Source organism: Pleuronectes platessa, chromosome 8 (genome assembly GCF_947347685.1).
Source record: "Pleuronectes platessa chromosome 8, fPlePla1.1, whole genome shotgun sequence".
Classification (NCBI taxonomy): domain Eukaryota; kingdom Metazoa; phylum Chordata; class Actinopteri; order Pleuronectiformes; family Pleuronectidae; genus Pleuronectes; species Pleuronectes platessa.
In genome coordinates, this window is record NC_070633.1 from 18,240,010 (window position 1) to 18,256,124 (window position 16,115).

The 16,115-nt window shown below is 42.4% G+C and overlaps 5 protein-coding genes across 5 annotated transcripts; all 5 read right to left on the reverse strand.

Moving 5' to 3' along the window:
- Window positions 1–429: 429 nt before the first annotated feature.
- LOC128445597 (protocadherin alpha-8-like) lies at window positions 430–2,805 on the reverse strand. Its single transcript, XM_053428348.1, has one exon. It carries the CDS (start codon window positions 2,803–2,805, stop codon window positions 430–432), a length of 2,376 nt encoding a protein of 791 aa, XP_053284323.1.
- Window positions 2,806–3,755: 950 nt separating this feature from the next.
- LOC128445598 (protocadherin alpha-8-like) lies at window positions 3,756–6,125 on the reverse strand. The gene has a single exon (XM_053428349.1). The coding sequence runs from the start codon at window positions 6,123–6,125 to the stop codon at window positions 3,756–3,758; it is 2,370 nt and encodes a 789-aa protein (XP_053284324.1).
- A 957-nt stretch (window positions 6,126–7,082) lies between these two features.
- LOC128445599 (protocadherin gamma-C3-like) lies at window positions 7,083–9,458 on the reverse strand. Its single transcript, XM_053428350.1, has one exon. The coding sequence runs from the start codon at window positions 9,450–9,452 to the stop codon at window positions 7,083–7,085; it is 2,370 nt and encodes a 789-aa protein (XP_053284325.1). The 5' UTR covers window positions 9,453–9,458.
- Window positions 9,459–10,155: 697 nt separating this feature from the next.
- Window positions 10,156–12,558, reverse strand: LOC128445600 (protocadherin alpha-8-like). Its single transcript, XM_053428351.1, has one exon. It carries the CDS (start codon window positions 12,556–12,558, stop codon window positions 10,156–10,158), a length of 2,403 nt encoding a protein of 800 aa, XP_053284326.1.
- A 963-nt stretch (window positions 12,559–13,521) lies between these two features.
- Window positions 13,522–15,903, reverse strand: LOC128446065 (protocadherin alpha-3-like). The gene has a single exon (XM_053429019.1). It carries the CDS (start codon window positions 15,901–15,903, stop codon window positions 13,522–13,524), a length of 2,382 nt encoding a protein of 793 aa, XP_053284994.1.
- Between the last annotated feature and the right edge of the window lie 212 nt (window positions 15,904–16,115).

The following is a 16,115-nucleotide window of genomic DNA, read 5'->3' on the forward strand; positions in this document are numbered from 1 at the left end:
TCAAATACAAGCCACAAATCCGCTCGTTAAAATCCAGAGATGAAAGAAACATAGCATTAAAACCTTCTTCCTTAAAAATCCTCTCCATTGGCATAGCGTGACTCAGTGTCAGCACCATGGACAGTGCACTAAAGTCCTTTGTTTTTAAAGCTGTTGATTCAAAATACATATTCGAACTGAAACTTAAATACAAAATCACCTGTTTAACTTTTACACCACAAATAAAACTCGGCACATTTAAACACTGTGTCATTGTAGTAGCCAGTACATTTGAAATTACTAAGAGACAAATAGTGAATATTGAACACACAAAATTAAAACAGGAATGAACAAATAGTTTTAAAAGATTATAGAGGTAATCTTATCTACCTTGATGTTACCTTCTTTACCAGCTCAGAGTCAATTTTTTGTGGGTTAATAAACCATACATTAATTCGAAATCAAAACATGTCTTACCTCTCCAGATGTCCCTCTCCTGTCAGGCAGCATTAGTGTGTTGGCATGGCTTCCTGGGGCTATAGTAGATCCTATACTCATCCTGGGTCCAACTAACATGTAGCGTTTGTCTCCAGATCTGTACTGAATGCTGTGACATAGTGTCCCATCATAATTAGGCTCTGGTAGATATTTAGAAGTGTAGTCTGTGGACTTTGAGCACTGCATTGAAATCAGCACGATGATACTGACGAGAAAAAGAGCTGAAACTGAGCCCACAGTTATCATCAGGTAAAAAGTCACATCACTCTCCTGATCTGCTTTTGCTGAACTTTTCACATCAGAAGCTGCAAAAGCTTCTTTGGGCTCCACAACTTTGACGATGACAGTAGCTGTTGCTGAGAGTGACACGTTCCCATTGTCTTTGACCAGTATGAGCAGCTTGTGCTCAGCCTCGTCTGTCTCTGTGAATGAGCGAAGTGTTCTGATCTGTCCTGTATAGCGGTCCAAACCAAAGAGACTGTGGTCAGTAACTTCCTGCAGTGAAAACAGTAACCAGCCGTTATATCCTATATCAGCGTCATAGGCTCTGACTTTAGTCACCAAGTGTCCTGCGTTCATATTGCGGGGAATCTCCTCCACACCTTCAGCAGAACCGTTGGAGCTGACTGGATACAGGATGACTGGAGCGTTGTCGTTCTGATCCAGAATGAACACGTTCACTGTGACGTTGCTGCTCAGTGACGGAGTTCCGGAATCTGACGCAACAACGTGGAACTTGAACTTTTTCACGGCTTCAAAGTCGAAACTCTTCAGCGCTGATATTTGTCCATTATCTGAGTTAATGCTTAAAAATGCTGCATTTTTAACTTGACTACCTTCCCCTCTTACAATATTGTAAGTTAAAGCCGCGTTTTCATTCAAGTCTTTATCCGAAGCTGTCACGGAAAATATCCTATTTCCTGGCACGTTATTTTCCACCAGGTAAAGTTCGATTGGATTCTGCAGAAACTGAGGGTTGTTATCATTCACGTCTGATACGTCAATACTCAGAGTTTTGAATGTAGACAGGGGAGGCTGCCCACAGTCTGTCGCTTTTAGTTCAATTTCATAATGTGACACTAATTCTCGATCCAAACGATTTTTCAAAACTAACGAGTACATGTTATCTTGAAATGACGGTTTTAATTCGAATGGCACATTATCTGAGAGACTACATATGACTTTACCGTTTAAACCGGCGTCTCTGTCAGTAATACTAATGAGAGAAACCACTGTCCCGGGCTTCGAGTCTTCAGACACCATCTGTGACAGCGACGTCACCTCTATCTCGGGTGTGTTGTCATTTTCGTCCAGAACTTTGATTATCACTCTACAATCAGTACTCATTGGAAGATGTCCTTTGTCAGTGGCATGGACGTCTAACTTAAAAACCTCAATCTGTTCAAAGTCAATATTGCCCTTTACTCGAATTTCACCAGTGTCTTTATCTAAAATAAACATGTCGTATATTTTCCGGTCAATTTTACCACCAAACAAATATTCAATATCTCCATTTGCACCTTCATCCAGATCAGTTGCAGTTAATGTAATAACACTTGTTTCAGCTTTGACATTTTCAGGTAGTGTTACTGAATACACCTCTTGGGTAAATATAGGATGATTATCGTTTGAATCTAAGACTATGACTGTGACATTAAGAGTCCCTGATCTCGGAGGATTTCCACCATCAACCGCTGTTAGTATCAGATTATGCTCATTGTGCTTTTCTCGATCTAGAGACTTTTGTAAAACTAAGAATGGTATCTTGTCCTCTCCCCTCTCTCTTATTTGTATGCTAAAATATTCGTTATGGTTTAATTTATACACACGTACTGTATTGATGCCAACATCTGGGTCGTGCGCTGTTGGTAATTGGAAGCGTTTACCGGGGAGAGTAGACTCAGCTATTTCTAATACATGTTCTTCCTCCTGAAAACTTGGTGAATGATCATTGACATCAACGATTTCCACTGCCACATAATGTATTTCCATCGGATTCTCCGCGACCATTTTCAGGTTTACTACACACGGAGAAGCGCTTTCACAGAGCTCCTCTCGGTCGATGCTTTTACGCACATACAACACGCCATTGTTCTGATGGACTTCAAACTGAGAATCTTCTGTTCCGGAGACGATACGAAAGCGTCTTTCATCCAATGTAGTGATGTCGAGTCCTAGATCCTTTGCGACGTTTCCAACAATAGATCCCACCTTCACTTCCTCTGGAACAGAATATTTGATCTGAGCTGAAACCCGCATCACGCAGCTCAGCATCACCGAAAAACGGAAGGCCACCCACCAGGCGTATATTCCTCGTCTTTGTTCCATCGTCTCAGCTCAGACTACTGTAGTTATGGTTACATCCACTCAAAGATACTAATGAAGGAGGAATTCGTCTAAAACGTAAAGTATGCTGAAGAACCGTCTCCCATATTTTCAGCCTCACTATGCGCGTAACCGCATCAGTCGTTTGTGTGGAAGGTTTACAGCGATCTGTCTGTCGATCAGAACAAAACCTCGCTGGAAGGGGCAGGGCCAACTCCATAACGCAATAATGGAGGCTGATATGATACTGACACCTCGTGGACAGAGCACAATATGACCCATTTCTAACACGGCAGATAAACGAAGATATTAGTTTGTTGCCACAGTCCAAGATGACAAGATTGAAACTGTGGTATGATAGACGTATTGTCAATTACACCATGGACACAATGTCAACCACACTACATCCTAATAGCCATTGTACGACATCCAACTTTCCCGGGAAAGTTGGAGCAGATGCGTCAGGATTTATATTAATACACTAGAGTGGTGTGTAAGAAAACACATTGAGAACTCAATCACGTCAAATACAAGCCACAAATCCGCTCGTTAAAATCCATAGATGAAAGAAACATAGCATTAAAACCTTCTTCCTTAAAAATCCTCTCCATTGGCATAGCGTGACTCAGTGTCAGCACCATGGACAGTGCACTAAAGTCCTTTGTTTTTAAAGCTGTTGATTCAAAATACATATTCGAACTGAAACTTAAATACCAAATCACCTGTTTGCCATTTACACCACAAATAAAACTCGGCACATTTAAACACTATGTCATTGTAGTAGCCAGTACATTTGAAATTACTAAGAGACAAATAGTGAATATTGAACACACAATAATTAAAACAGGAATGAACAAATAGTTTTAAAAGATTATAGAGGTAATCTTATCTACCTTGATGTTACCTTCTTTACCAGCTCAGAGTCAATTTTTTGTGGGTTAGTAAACCATACATTAATTCGAAATCAAAACATGTCTTACCTCTCCAGATATCCCTCTCCTGTCAGGCAGCATTAGTGTATTGGCATGGCTTCCTGGGGCTATAGTAGATCCTATACTCATCCTGGGTCCAACTAACATGTAGCGTTTGTCTCCAGATCTGTACTGGATGCTGTGACACAGTGTCCCATCATAATTAGGCTCTGGCAGATATTTAGAAGTATAGTCTGTGGACTTTGAGCACTGCATTGAAATCAGCACGATGATACTGACGAGAAAAAGAGCTGAAACTGAGCCCACAGTTATCATCAGGTAAAAAGTCACATTATTGTCTTCCTCTGCTTTTGTTGAACTTTTCACATCAGAAGCTGCAAAAGCTTCTTTGGGCTCCACAACTTTGACGATGACAGTAGCTGTTGCAGAGAGTGATACGTTCCCATTGTCTTTGACCAGTATGAGCAGCTTGTGCTCAGCCTCGTCTGTCTCTGTGAATGAGCGAAGTGTTCTGATCTGTCCTGTATAGCGGTCCAAACCAAAGAGACTGTGGTCAGTAACTTCCTGCAGTGAAAACAGTAACCAGCCGTTATATCCTATATCAGCGTCATAGGCTCTGACTTTAGTCACCAAGTGTCCTGCGTTCACATTGCGGGGAATCTCCTCCACACCTTCAGCAGAACCGTTGGAGCTGACTGGATACAGGATGACTGGAGCGTTGTCGTTCTGATCCAGAATGAACACGTTCACTGTGACGTTGCTGCTCAGTGACGGAGTTCCAGAATCTGACGCAACAACGTGGAACTGGAACTTTTTCACGGCTTCAAAGTCGAAACTTTTCAGCGCTGATATTTGTCCATTATCTGAGTTAATGCTTAAAAATGCTGCATTTTTAACTTGGCTACCTTCCCCTCTTACAATATTATAAGTTAAAGCCGCGTTTTCATTCAAGTCTTTATCCGAAGCTGTCACGGAAAATATCATATTTCCTGGCACGTTATTTTCCACCAGGTAAAGTTCGATTGGATTCTGCAGAAACTGAGGGTTGTTATCATTCACGTCTGATACGTCAATACTCAGAGTTTTGAATGTAGACAGGGGAGGCTGCCCACAGTCTGTTGCTGTGAGTTTAATTTCATAATGTGACACTAATTCTCGATCCAAACGATTTTTCAAAACTAACGAGTACATGTTATCTTGAAATGACGGTTTTAATTCGAATGGCACATTATCTGAGAGACTACATATGACTTTACCGTTTAAACCGGCGTCTCTGTCAGTAATACTAATCAGAGAAACCACCGTCCCGGGTTTTGAGTCCTCAGACACCATCTGTGACAGCGACGTCACCTCTATTTCAGGTTTGTTGTCATTTTCGTCCAGAACTTTGATTATCACTCTGCAATCAGTGCTCATTGGAGGTTGTCCTTTGTCAGTGGCATGGACGTCTAACTTAAAAACCTCATTCTTCTCAAAGTCAATTTCTCCCTTTACTCGAATTTCACCAGAGTCTTTATCTATAATAAACATATCATATATTTTCGGGGCAAGTTCGCCGCCAAAAGAATATTCAATATCTCCATTTGCACCTTCATCAAGATCGGTTGCACTTACTGTTATTACACTTGTTTCAGCTTTGACATTTTCAGGTACTGTTACGGAATACAATTCTTGGCTAAATATCGGATGATTATCATTTGAATCTAAGACTATGACTGTGACATTAAGAGTCCCTGATCTCGGTGGATTTCCACCATCTACTGCTGTGAGTATCAGTCTGTGCTCATTGTGCTTTTCCCGATCTAGAGACTTTTGTAAAACTAGAAATGGTGTCTTGTCTTCTCCTCTCTCTCTTATGCTAAAATATTCGTTATGGTTTAATTTATAAACACGTACTGTATTGATGCCAACATCGGGATCACGAGCGGTTGGTAACTGGAAGCGTTTACCGGAAACAGTAGACTCAAACATTTCTAATATTTTTTCTTCCTCCTGAAAACTGGGTGAATGATCATTGACATCAACGATTTCCACTGCCACATAATGTATTTCCATTGGATTCTCAGCGACCATTTTCAGGTTTACTACACACGGCGAAGCGCTTTCACAGAGCTCCTCTCGGTCGATGCTTTTACGCACATACAACACGCCATTGTTCTGATGGACTTCAAACTGAGAATCTTCTGTTCCGGAGACGATACGAAAGCGCCTTTCATCCAATGAAGTGATGTCGAGTCCTAGATCCTTTGCGACGTTTCCAACAATAGATCCCACCTTCACTTCCTCTGGAACAGAATATTTGATCTGAGCTGAAACCCGCATCACGCAGCTCAGCATCACCGAAAAACGGAAGGCCACCCACCAGGCGTATATTCCTCGTCTTTGTCCCATCGCCTCAGCTCAGACCGCTGTAGTTATTGTTACATCCACTCAAAGGTACTAATGAAGGAGGAATTCGTCTTAAACCTAAATTACGCTGAATAACCGTCTCCCATATTTTCAGCCTCACTCTGCGCGTAACGGCATCAGTCGTTTGTGTGGAAGGTTTACAGCGTTCTGTCTGTCGATCAGAACAAAACCTCGCTGGAAGGGGCAGGGCCAACTCCATAACGCAATAATGGATGCTGATATGATACTGACACCTCGTGGACAGAGCACAATATGACCCATTTCTAACCCGGCACATAAACGAAGATATTAGTGTGTTGCCACAGTCCAAGATGACAAGATTGAAACTGTGGTATGATAGACGTACTGTCAATTACACCATGGACACAATGTCCACCACACTACAGCCTAATAGCCATTGTACAAGATCCAATTTATCAAGGAATTTTAGGGAAAGTTAGAGCAGATACGTCCGGATTTATATTAATACACTAGAATGGTGTCTAAGAAAACACATTGAGAACTCAATCTCCTCAAATACAAGCCACAAATCTGCTCGTTAAAATCCATAGATGAAATACACAAAGCATTAAAAAATGTTTCCTGAAAAATCCTCCCATTTCACAAAGCGTGACTTAGTGTCAGCACCATGGACAGGGCTGTAAAATGCTTGGTTTTAAAGCTGTTGATTCAAAATACATATTCGAACTAAAACTTAAATACCAAATCACCTGATTACCATTTAAACCACAAATAAAACTCAGCATATTTAAACACTCTGTCATTGTAGTAGCCAGCACATTTGAATTTTCTATGAGACAAATAGTGAATATTGAACACACAATAATTAAAACAGGAATGAACATAATTGCTTTAAATGATTATAGGTAATCTTATCTACCTTTATGTTACCTTCTTACGAGCTCAGAGTCAATTTTTTGTTGGTCAAAAAACTATACATTAATTTGAAATCGAAACATGTCTTACCTCTCCAGATATCCCTCTCCTGTCAGGCAGCATTAGTGTGTTGGCATGGCTTCCTGGGGCTATAGTAGATCCTATACTCATCCTGGGTCCAACTAACATGTAGCGTTTGTCTCCAGATCTGTACTGGATGCTGTGACACAGTGTCCCATCATAATTAGGCTCTGGCAGATATTTAGAAGTGTAGTCTGTGGACTTTGAGCATTGCATTGAAATCAGCACGATGATACTGACGAGAAAAAGAGCTGAAACTGAGCCCACAGTTATCATCAGGTAAAAAGTCACATTATTGTCTTCCTCTGCTTTTGTTGAACTTTTCACATCAGAAGCTGCAAAAGCTTCTTTAGGCTCAACGACTTTGACTATGACAGTAGCTGTTGCTGAGAGTGACACGTTCCCATTGTCTTTGACCAGTATGAGCAGCTTGTGCTCAGCCTCGTCTGTCTCTGTGAATGAGCGAAGTGTTCTGATCTGTCCTGTATAGCGGTCCAAACCAAAGAGACTGTGGTCAGTAACTTCCTGCAGTGAAAACAGTAACCAGCCGTTATATCCTATATCAGCGTCATAGGCTCTGACTTTAGTCACCAAGTGTCCTGCGTTCACATTGCGGGGAAGCTCCTCCACACCTTCAGCAGAACCGTTGGAGCTGACTGGATACAGGATGACTGGAGCGTTGTCGTTCTGATCCAGAATGAACACGTTCACTGTGACGTTGCTGCTCAGTGACGGAGTTCCAGAATCTGATGCAACAACGTGGAACTTGAACTTTTTCAGTTTTTCAAAGTCGAAACTTTTCAGCGCGGATATTTGTCCGTTTTCCGAGTTAACATTCAGGAACGATGTCTTATCACCCTGCAGCCCATCACCTCTCACAATGTGGTATGTTATTGCTGCGTTTTCATTTATATCATTATCATTAGCAGTCACAGAAAATATGGATGCTCCCGGGGTATTGTTTTCTACCAAATAAAGTTCATATGGATTCTGACTAAATACTGGTTTGTTATCATTTACATCTGACACCTGAACACGTAAAGTTTTTGCAGAGGAAAGTGGAGGTTCACCACAGTCTGTAGCTGTTATTGTGATGTCATAATCGGACACAGTTTCTCGGTCCAAGCGACCTTTGGTGACAAGAGAGTACATGTTTTCCTCAATGGATGGCGTCAAATCGAACGGAACGCCATCTGAGATTTTACAAATAACTTTTCCATTAACACCCGAGTCTCTGTCCGTAACGCTAATAAGTGAGATAACTGTGCCAGGTTTTGAATCCTCGGGGACAACGTTGGAAAGTGACGTCACTTCAATATCTGGCTGATTATCGTTCACATCTTTAATTTTTATCACGACTCTGCTTTCACCCGTCCAGGGTAGCTGACCTTTATCTGAAGCCTGCACATCTAGTCTGTAAATTTCCGTGTCCTCGAAGTCCACTTTTCCTTTCACTCGAATCTCACCACTGACGCTGTCTAATTCAAAAGTCTCTTGCACTTTCTTCTTCTGTGTTTTTCCAAACATGTATTCAATCGCGCTATTCAACCCTTCATCTAAATCCGTAGCGTTCAGTTGTATTACAAGAGTTCCTATCGGCGCATTTTCATCTAATGACACGCTATACGTGTCTTTGCTGAAGACAGGGCGATTATCATTTGCATCAAGTACAGTGATTGTTAAATTAAGAATCCCAGATTTGGCCGGACTGCCCCCATCAGTAGCCGTTAATGTTAAATTATGTTCTGCCTGTTTCTCCCTGTCCAAAGGCTTTTTCAGAACTAAAAACGGGATCTTGTCCCCCTCGCTGTCTCTAACATCTGTCTCAAAAAATTCATTTTGGTTCAGTTTATATAATCGCACTGACTGCGGACCGACGTCAGGGTCTCTAGCGGCATGGATTTGGAAACGAGTACCTGGGGGAGTGTGCTCTGCTATTTCCAGTCGCTGCTCGTTTTCCGGAAAGGTCGGTGAATGGTCATTAACGTCTGTTATTTCAACACTCACATAATGTATTTCCAGTGGGCTCTCGACAACAATTTTGAGGTTTATCGAACAAACCTTTATTCCATCGCAGATTTCCTCGCGGTCCATAATTCCCCCTACATACAACACTCCATTGTTCTGATTCAACTGAAACAGAGCGTGATTTGGACCCGAAACGAGGCGAAACCTCCTCTCTGTCAAAGTGCTGGTGTCAAGCCCCAAATCCTTAGCGACATTTCCAACAGGTGATCCAACTTGTACTTCTTCTGGAATTGAGTATCTAAGCTGAGCCAAAATCCCCTCCTCAAAGCACAGCACCAAAATCCACCAGCAGTTCACTCGGCGTCTTTGTCCTCGATATCCCATTGTGAAGCAGAAACTGCGGCCTTATTTTAGGGAAATACAACGATCCAGTTGTTCATCGAATCAGTCCAATCACATAAATAACAGCATTCTCATATAGAGGCATTCACACAAACACACACACACAATATATATAAATCGCTTTTCACGCGTAATGCAAAAGCTACGATGTGCACTCCGCAAGCATACCCTTCATCTGAGATGATCTGGAGATGGGCAGGGCCAGTGCAGACTGAGCAACACAATCATTACCGGGGCCACACTGACATCATCTGGCCACTGGGCTTCACTACGATACGAAATTAAGTGTATTATTTCACTTCTTACTTCCTTCAATAGATGGGTAAAGTTATGGTCTTAAATATGCTCCAAAGTATAAATTAATGAAGATTAAGTAATGTATTCGAGGAAGACTAGAAGTGGAGACACAAACTTGTGTTCGATACAATAAAGGGATTCACCTTGATTCATTCTAGTCACGTGACTTGTAATACGGGTACTATATGAAGGAAACACAGCTCGAGTGAGTATAGGTCAATCTGCCAGTCGTTGTGTTGCCAATAAGGACAAATAATTAGGTAAAGTCTTGATGGAAACACATGGGGATTTCCTTCAGCACCAAGGACAGCGCTATTTATCAGCTACAGAAAGAGCAAAGGAAAAAAAAGGACAACACGTGGAGCTGCTTCTACATATGAACAACAGTTCAACATAGCGTGTCAAAGCATATGAGGTCATATAAGTAACAAAATATATTTACCTCTCCAGATGTCCCTCTCCTGTCAGGTATTATTAGTGTGTTGGCATGGCTTCCTGGGGCTATAGTAGATCCTATACTCATCCTGGGTCCAACTAACATGTAGCGTTTGTCTCCAGATCTGTACTGGATGCTGTGACACAGCGTCCCATCATAATTAGGCTCTGGCAGATATTTAGAAGTGTAGTCTATGGACTTTGAGCACTGCATTGAAATCAACACGATGATACTGACGAGAAAAAGAGCTGAAACTGAGCCCACAGTTATCATCAGGTAAAAAGTCACATTATTGTCCTCATCTGCTTTTGTTGAGCTTTTAACATCAGAAGCTGCAAAAGCTTCTTTGGGCTCCACAACTTTGACGATGACAGTAGCTGTTGCTGAGAGGGACACGTTCCCATTGTCTTTGACCAGTATGAGCAGCTTGTGCTCAGCCTCGTCTGTCTCTGTGAATGAGCGAAGTGTTCTGATCTGTCCTGTATAGCGGTCCAAACCAAAGAGACTGTGGTCAGTAACTTCCTGCAGTGAAAACAGTAACCAGCCGTTATATCCTATATCAGCGTCATAGGCTCTGACTTTAGTCACCAAGTGTCCTGCGTTCACATTGCGGGGAATCTCCTCCACACCTTCAGCAGAACCGTTGGAGCTGACTGGATACAGGATGACTGGAGCGTTGTCGTTCTGATCCAGAATGAACACGTTCACTGTGACGTTGCTGCTCAGTGACGGAGTTCCAGAATCTGACGCAACAACGTGGAACTTGAATGTTTTCACGGTTTCAAAGTCGAAACTCTTCAGCGCTGATATTTGTCCATTATCTGATTTAATGCTTAAAAATGCTGCATTTTTAACTTGACTACCTTCCCCTCTTACAATATTATAAGTTAAAGCCGCGTTTTCATTCAAGTCTTTATCTGAAGCTGTCACGGAAAATATCATATTTCCTGGTACGTTATTTTCCACCAGGTAAAGTTCGATTGGATTCTGCAGAAACTGAGGGTTGTTATCATTCACGTCTGATACGTCGATACTCAGAGTTTTGAATGTAGACAGGGGAGGCTGCCCACAGTCTGTCGCTGTGAGTTCAATTTCATAATGTGACACTAATTCTCGATCCAAACGATTTTTCAGAACTAACGAGTACATGTTATCTTGAAATGACGGTTTTAATTCGAATGGCACATTATCTGAGAGACTACATATGACTTTACCGTTTAAACCGGCGTCTCTGTCAGTAATACTAATCAGAGAAACCACCGTCCCGGGTTTTGAGTCCTCAGACACCATCTGTGACAGCGACGTCACCTCTATTTCAGGTTTGTTGTCATTTTCATCCAGAACTTTGATTATCACTCTACAATCAGTGCTCATTGGAGGTTGACCTTTGTCAATGGCATGGACATTTAACTTAAAAACCTCATTTTTCTCAAAGTCAATTTCTCCCTTTACTCGAATTTCACCAGTGTCTTTATCTAAGACAAACATGTCGTATATTTTCCGGTCAATTTTACCACCAAACACGTATTCAATATCTCCATTTGAATTTTCATCCAGATCAGTTGCAGTTACTGTAATAACACTTGTTTCAGCCTTTACATTTTCAGGTAGTGTTACTGAATACACCTCTTGGCTAAATATAGGATGATTATCGTTTGAATCTAAAACAACGACTGTGACGTTAAGAGTCCCTGATCTCGGTGGATTTCCACCATCGACCGCTGTTAGTATCAGTCTGTGCTCATTGTGCTTTTCTCGATCTAGAGACTTTTGTAAAACTAAGAATGGTATCTTGTCATCTCCTGTCTCTCGAATCTGTGTGCTAAAGTATTCATTGTGGTTTAATTTATACACACGTACTGTATTGATGCCAACATCTGGGTCGTGCGCTGTTGGTAATTGGAAGCGTTTACCGGGGAGAGTAGACTCAGCAATTTCTAATACATGTTCTTCCTCCTGAAAACTTGGTGAATGATCATTGACATCAACGATTTCCACTGCCACATAATGTATTTCCATCGGATTCTCCGCGACCATTTTCAGGTTTACTACACACGGCGAAGCGCTTTCACAGAGCTCCTCTCGGTCGATGCTTTTACGCACATACAACACGCCATTGTTCTGATGGACTTCAAACTGAGAATCTTCTGTTCCGGAGACGATGCGAAAACGTCTTTCGTCCAATGAAGTGATGTCGAGTCCTAGATCCTTTGCGACATTTCCAACAATAGATCCCACTTTCACTTCCTCTGGAACAGAATATTTGATCTGAGCTGAAACCCGCATCACGCAGCTCAGCATCACCGAAAAACGGAAGGCCACCCACCAGGCGTATATTCCTCGTCTTTGTCCCATCGCCTCAGCTCAGACCGCTGTAGTTATTGTTACATCCACTCAAAGATACTAATGAAGGAGGAATTCGACTAAAACATAAAATACGCCGAGGAACCGTCTCCCATATTTTCAGCCTCACTCTGCGCGTAACGGCATCAGTCGTTTGTGTGGAAGGTTTACAGCATTCTGTCTGTCGATCAGAACAAAACCTCGCTGGAAGGGGCAGGGCCAACTCCATAACGCAATAATGGAGGCTGATATGATACTGACACCTCGTGGACAGAGCACAATATGACCCATTTCTAACCCGGCACATAAAGGAAGATATTAGTGTGTTGCCACAGTCCAAAATGACAAGATTGAAACTGTGGTATGATAGAAGTATTGTCAATTACATCATGGACACAATATCCACCACACTACATCCTTATAGCCATTGCACAACATCCAATTTATCAAGGAATTCCTGGGAAAGTTAGAGCAGATACGTCCGGATTTATATTAATATACTAGAGTGGTGTGTAAGAAAACACATTGAGAACTAAATCTCCTCAAATACAAGCCACAAATTTGCTTGTTAAAATCCATAGATGAAATACACGAAGCATTAAAAAATGTTTCCTTAAAAATCCTCCAAATTGACAAAGCGTGACTCAGTGTCAGCACCACGGACAGCTCTGTAAAGTGCTTTGTTTTTAAAGCTGTTGATTTCAAAATACACATTCGAACTGAAACTTAAATACCAAATCAGAAGTTTACCATTTACACCACAAATAAAACTCATCACATTTAAACACTGTGTCATTGTAGTAGCCAGTACATTGGAATTTTCCAAGAGACAAAGAGTGAATATCGAACACACAAACATTTTAAACATGAATGAAGATAATTGTTTTAAATGATTTTAGAGGTAATCTTATCTACCTTGATGTTACCTTCTTTACCAGCTCAGAGTCAATTTTTTGTGTGTTAATAAACCATACATTAATTCGAAATCAAAACATGTCTTACCTCTCCAGATGTCCCTCTCCTGTCAGGCAGCATTAGTGTGTTGGCATGGCTTCCTGGGGCTATAGTAGATCCTATACTCATTCTGGGTCCAACTAACATGTAGCGTTTGTCTCCAGATCTGTACTGGATGCTGTGACACAGTGTCCCATCATAATTAGGCTCTGGCAGATATTTAGAAGTGTAGTCTGTGGACTTTGAGCACTGCATTGAAATCAGCACGATGATACTGACGAGAAAAAGAGCTGAAACTGAGCCCACAGTTATCATCAGGTAAAAAGTCACGTTACTATCCTCCTCTGCTTTTGTTGAACTTTTCACATCAGAAGCTGCAAAAGCTTCTTTGGGCTCCACAACTTTGACGATGACAGTAGCTGTTGCTGAGAGTGACACGTTCCCATTGTCTTTGACCAGTATGAGCAGCTTGTGCTCAGCCTCGTCTGTCTCTGTGAATGAGCGAAGTGTTCTGATCTGTCCTGTATAGCGGTCCAAGCCAAAGAGACTGTGGTCAGTAACTTCCTGCAGTGAAAACAGTAACCAGCCGTTATATCCTATATCAGCGTCATAGGCTCTGACTTTAGTCACCAAGTGTCCTGCGTTCACATTGCGGGGAATCTCCTCCACACCTTCAGCAGAACCGTTGGAGCTGACTGGATACAGGATGACTGGAGCGTTGTCGTTCTGATCCAGAATGAACACGTTCACTGTGACGTTGCTGCTCAGTGATGGAGTTCCAGAATCTGAAGCAACAACGTGGAACTTGAACTTTTTCACGGCTTCAAAGTCGAAACTTTTCAGCGCTAATATCGTGCCATTGGCTTCGTTTATATTTAAAAAGGAGGTTACACCTGGACTCTTCCGGTCGAGTGAATATGTGACTGCTGCATTTTCACCTTCATCGGCATCATTCGCACGCACTGCAAACATTGACATTCCAGCCTTGTTATTTTCAGGCACATAAAAAGTGTATGGGGTCTCTTTGAACAAAGGACTGTTATCATTGACGTCTAGCACATCAACCTGTATCACCTTGGTAGATGACAGTGCGGGGCTCCCTAAATCTTTAGCTGTTATCGCGATCTCATACGTGTGCATCGTTTCCTTATCCAGGTAGTCCCTGGTGATCAAAGAGTATGACTGTCCGTCAGGGGACGGCTTTAGGTCAAAAGGCAAATGTCCAGGCACACTGCACACGACCTGACCATTTACACCTGAGTCCAAGTCCGTCACACCCATCAACGCCACCACCGTGCCAAGAGGTGCGTCCTCTGGAATGCGACTGGAGAGGGACGTGATCTCTATCTCGGGATGGTTATCGTTCACGTCTTCCACTCTAACCACCACGTTGCAGTGTGTGGACTGAGACACTGCCCCTTTGTCCGCAGCCAGTACCTTAATCTCATAGACCTGCTTCTCTTCGTAATCGAGGCCTCCTTTCACTGTTAGTCTGCCAGTTCTACGATCCAAATCAAACGGCTCAGAAGACAGGCCTCTGAGTTTACCCCTCAGAGAATACTCGATCTCACCGTTCATACCCTCATCCGAGTCTGTTGCGTTCACTGTCAGAAGAAATGTCCCCGCTGGTGCGTTTTCCTTAATTGTCACGGTGTATTTCTGTTTATGACACACGGGAGAGTTATCATTAATGTCTGACACAATAACGGTTATATTAATTGCGCCAGATTTCGATGGTTTCCCTCCATCTGACGCTGTTAATTGTAACCAGTGTTGAGCTGTGTGTTCTCTATCCAGAGGTCGTTGTAAAATCAGGAATGGCACTTTTCCATCCTCCCCAGATTCCTCTGTTTCCAGTCGAAAATACTGGTTGTTGTTCAGCTTATATGACTGTAAGGAATTCAAACCAACATCCAAGTCGTGGGCTCCTTCCATTTGAAATCGAGATCCCACCACGGCGGACTCCAGTACCTCCAATGTGTAGTTTTCTTCGGGGAATTTTGGCGAGTTGTCGTTTACATCGATTATTTCAACTATAACTTGATGCATCTCGAGGGGATTTTCCACCACCGCTTTCAGATTTGCTACGCACGGAGCGGTTTTTGCGCACAGCTCCTCTCTGTCCACTCGCTGGTTTACAAACAGAACCCCATCTCTCGCATTTACCTTAAACAGATCCTGCTTTGTTCCTGACACGACACGGAGGTTTCTTTCCACCAGTCGCCCAAGATCTAATCCAAGGTCTTTGGCCACGTTTCCCACTGGCGTCCCTAATTTCCCTTCTTCGTGGATGGAATACCGGATTTGAGCAGCGATTCCATCCAGTTGAATCACAACCAGCAGCGACAGACAAAAGAAAATCCACACATCCAGTCGCTGTCCTTTGCTGTTCGATGCCGCCATTATTTGATTTGATCGCTGGTCTTAAATCCGTCAACAAAACTCTTATGTGATTTTCAGTTTCCTTTTATGGAGAATAAACAAGAAAAGTCCGCGGGAACCATCGTTTCCAGCAGGAGGATGAAGGCTGTTAAGCCCGTTCTCTCACCCGGTCTCTATGAACATGTAAAAAAAGATGCGCCTCTCCCACAGACGCAACCACTGTGAATATATGT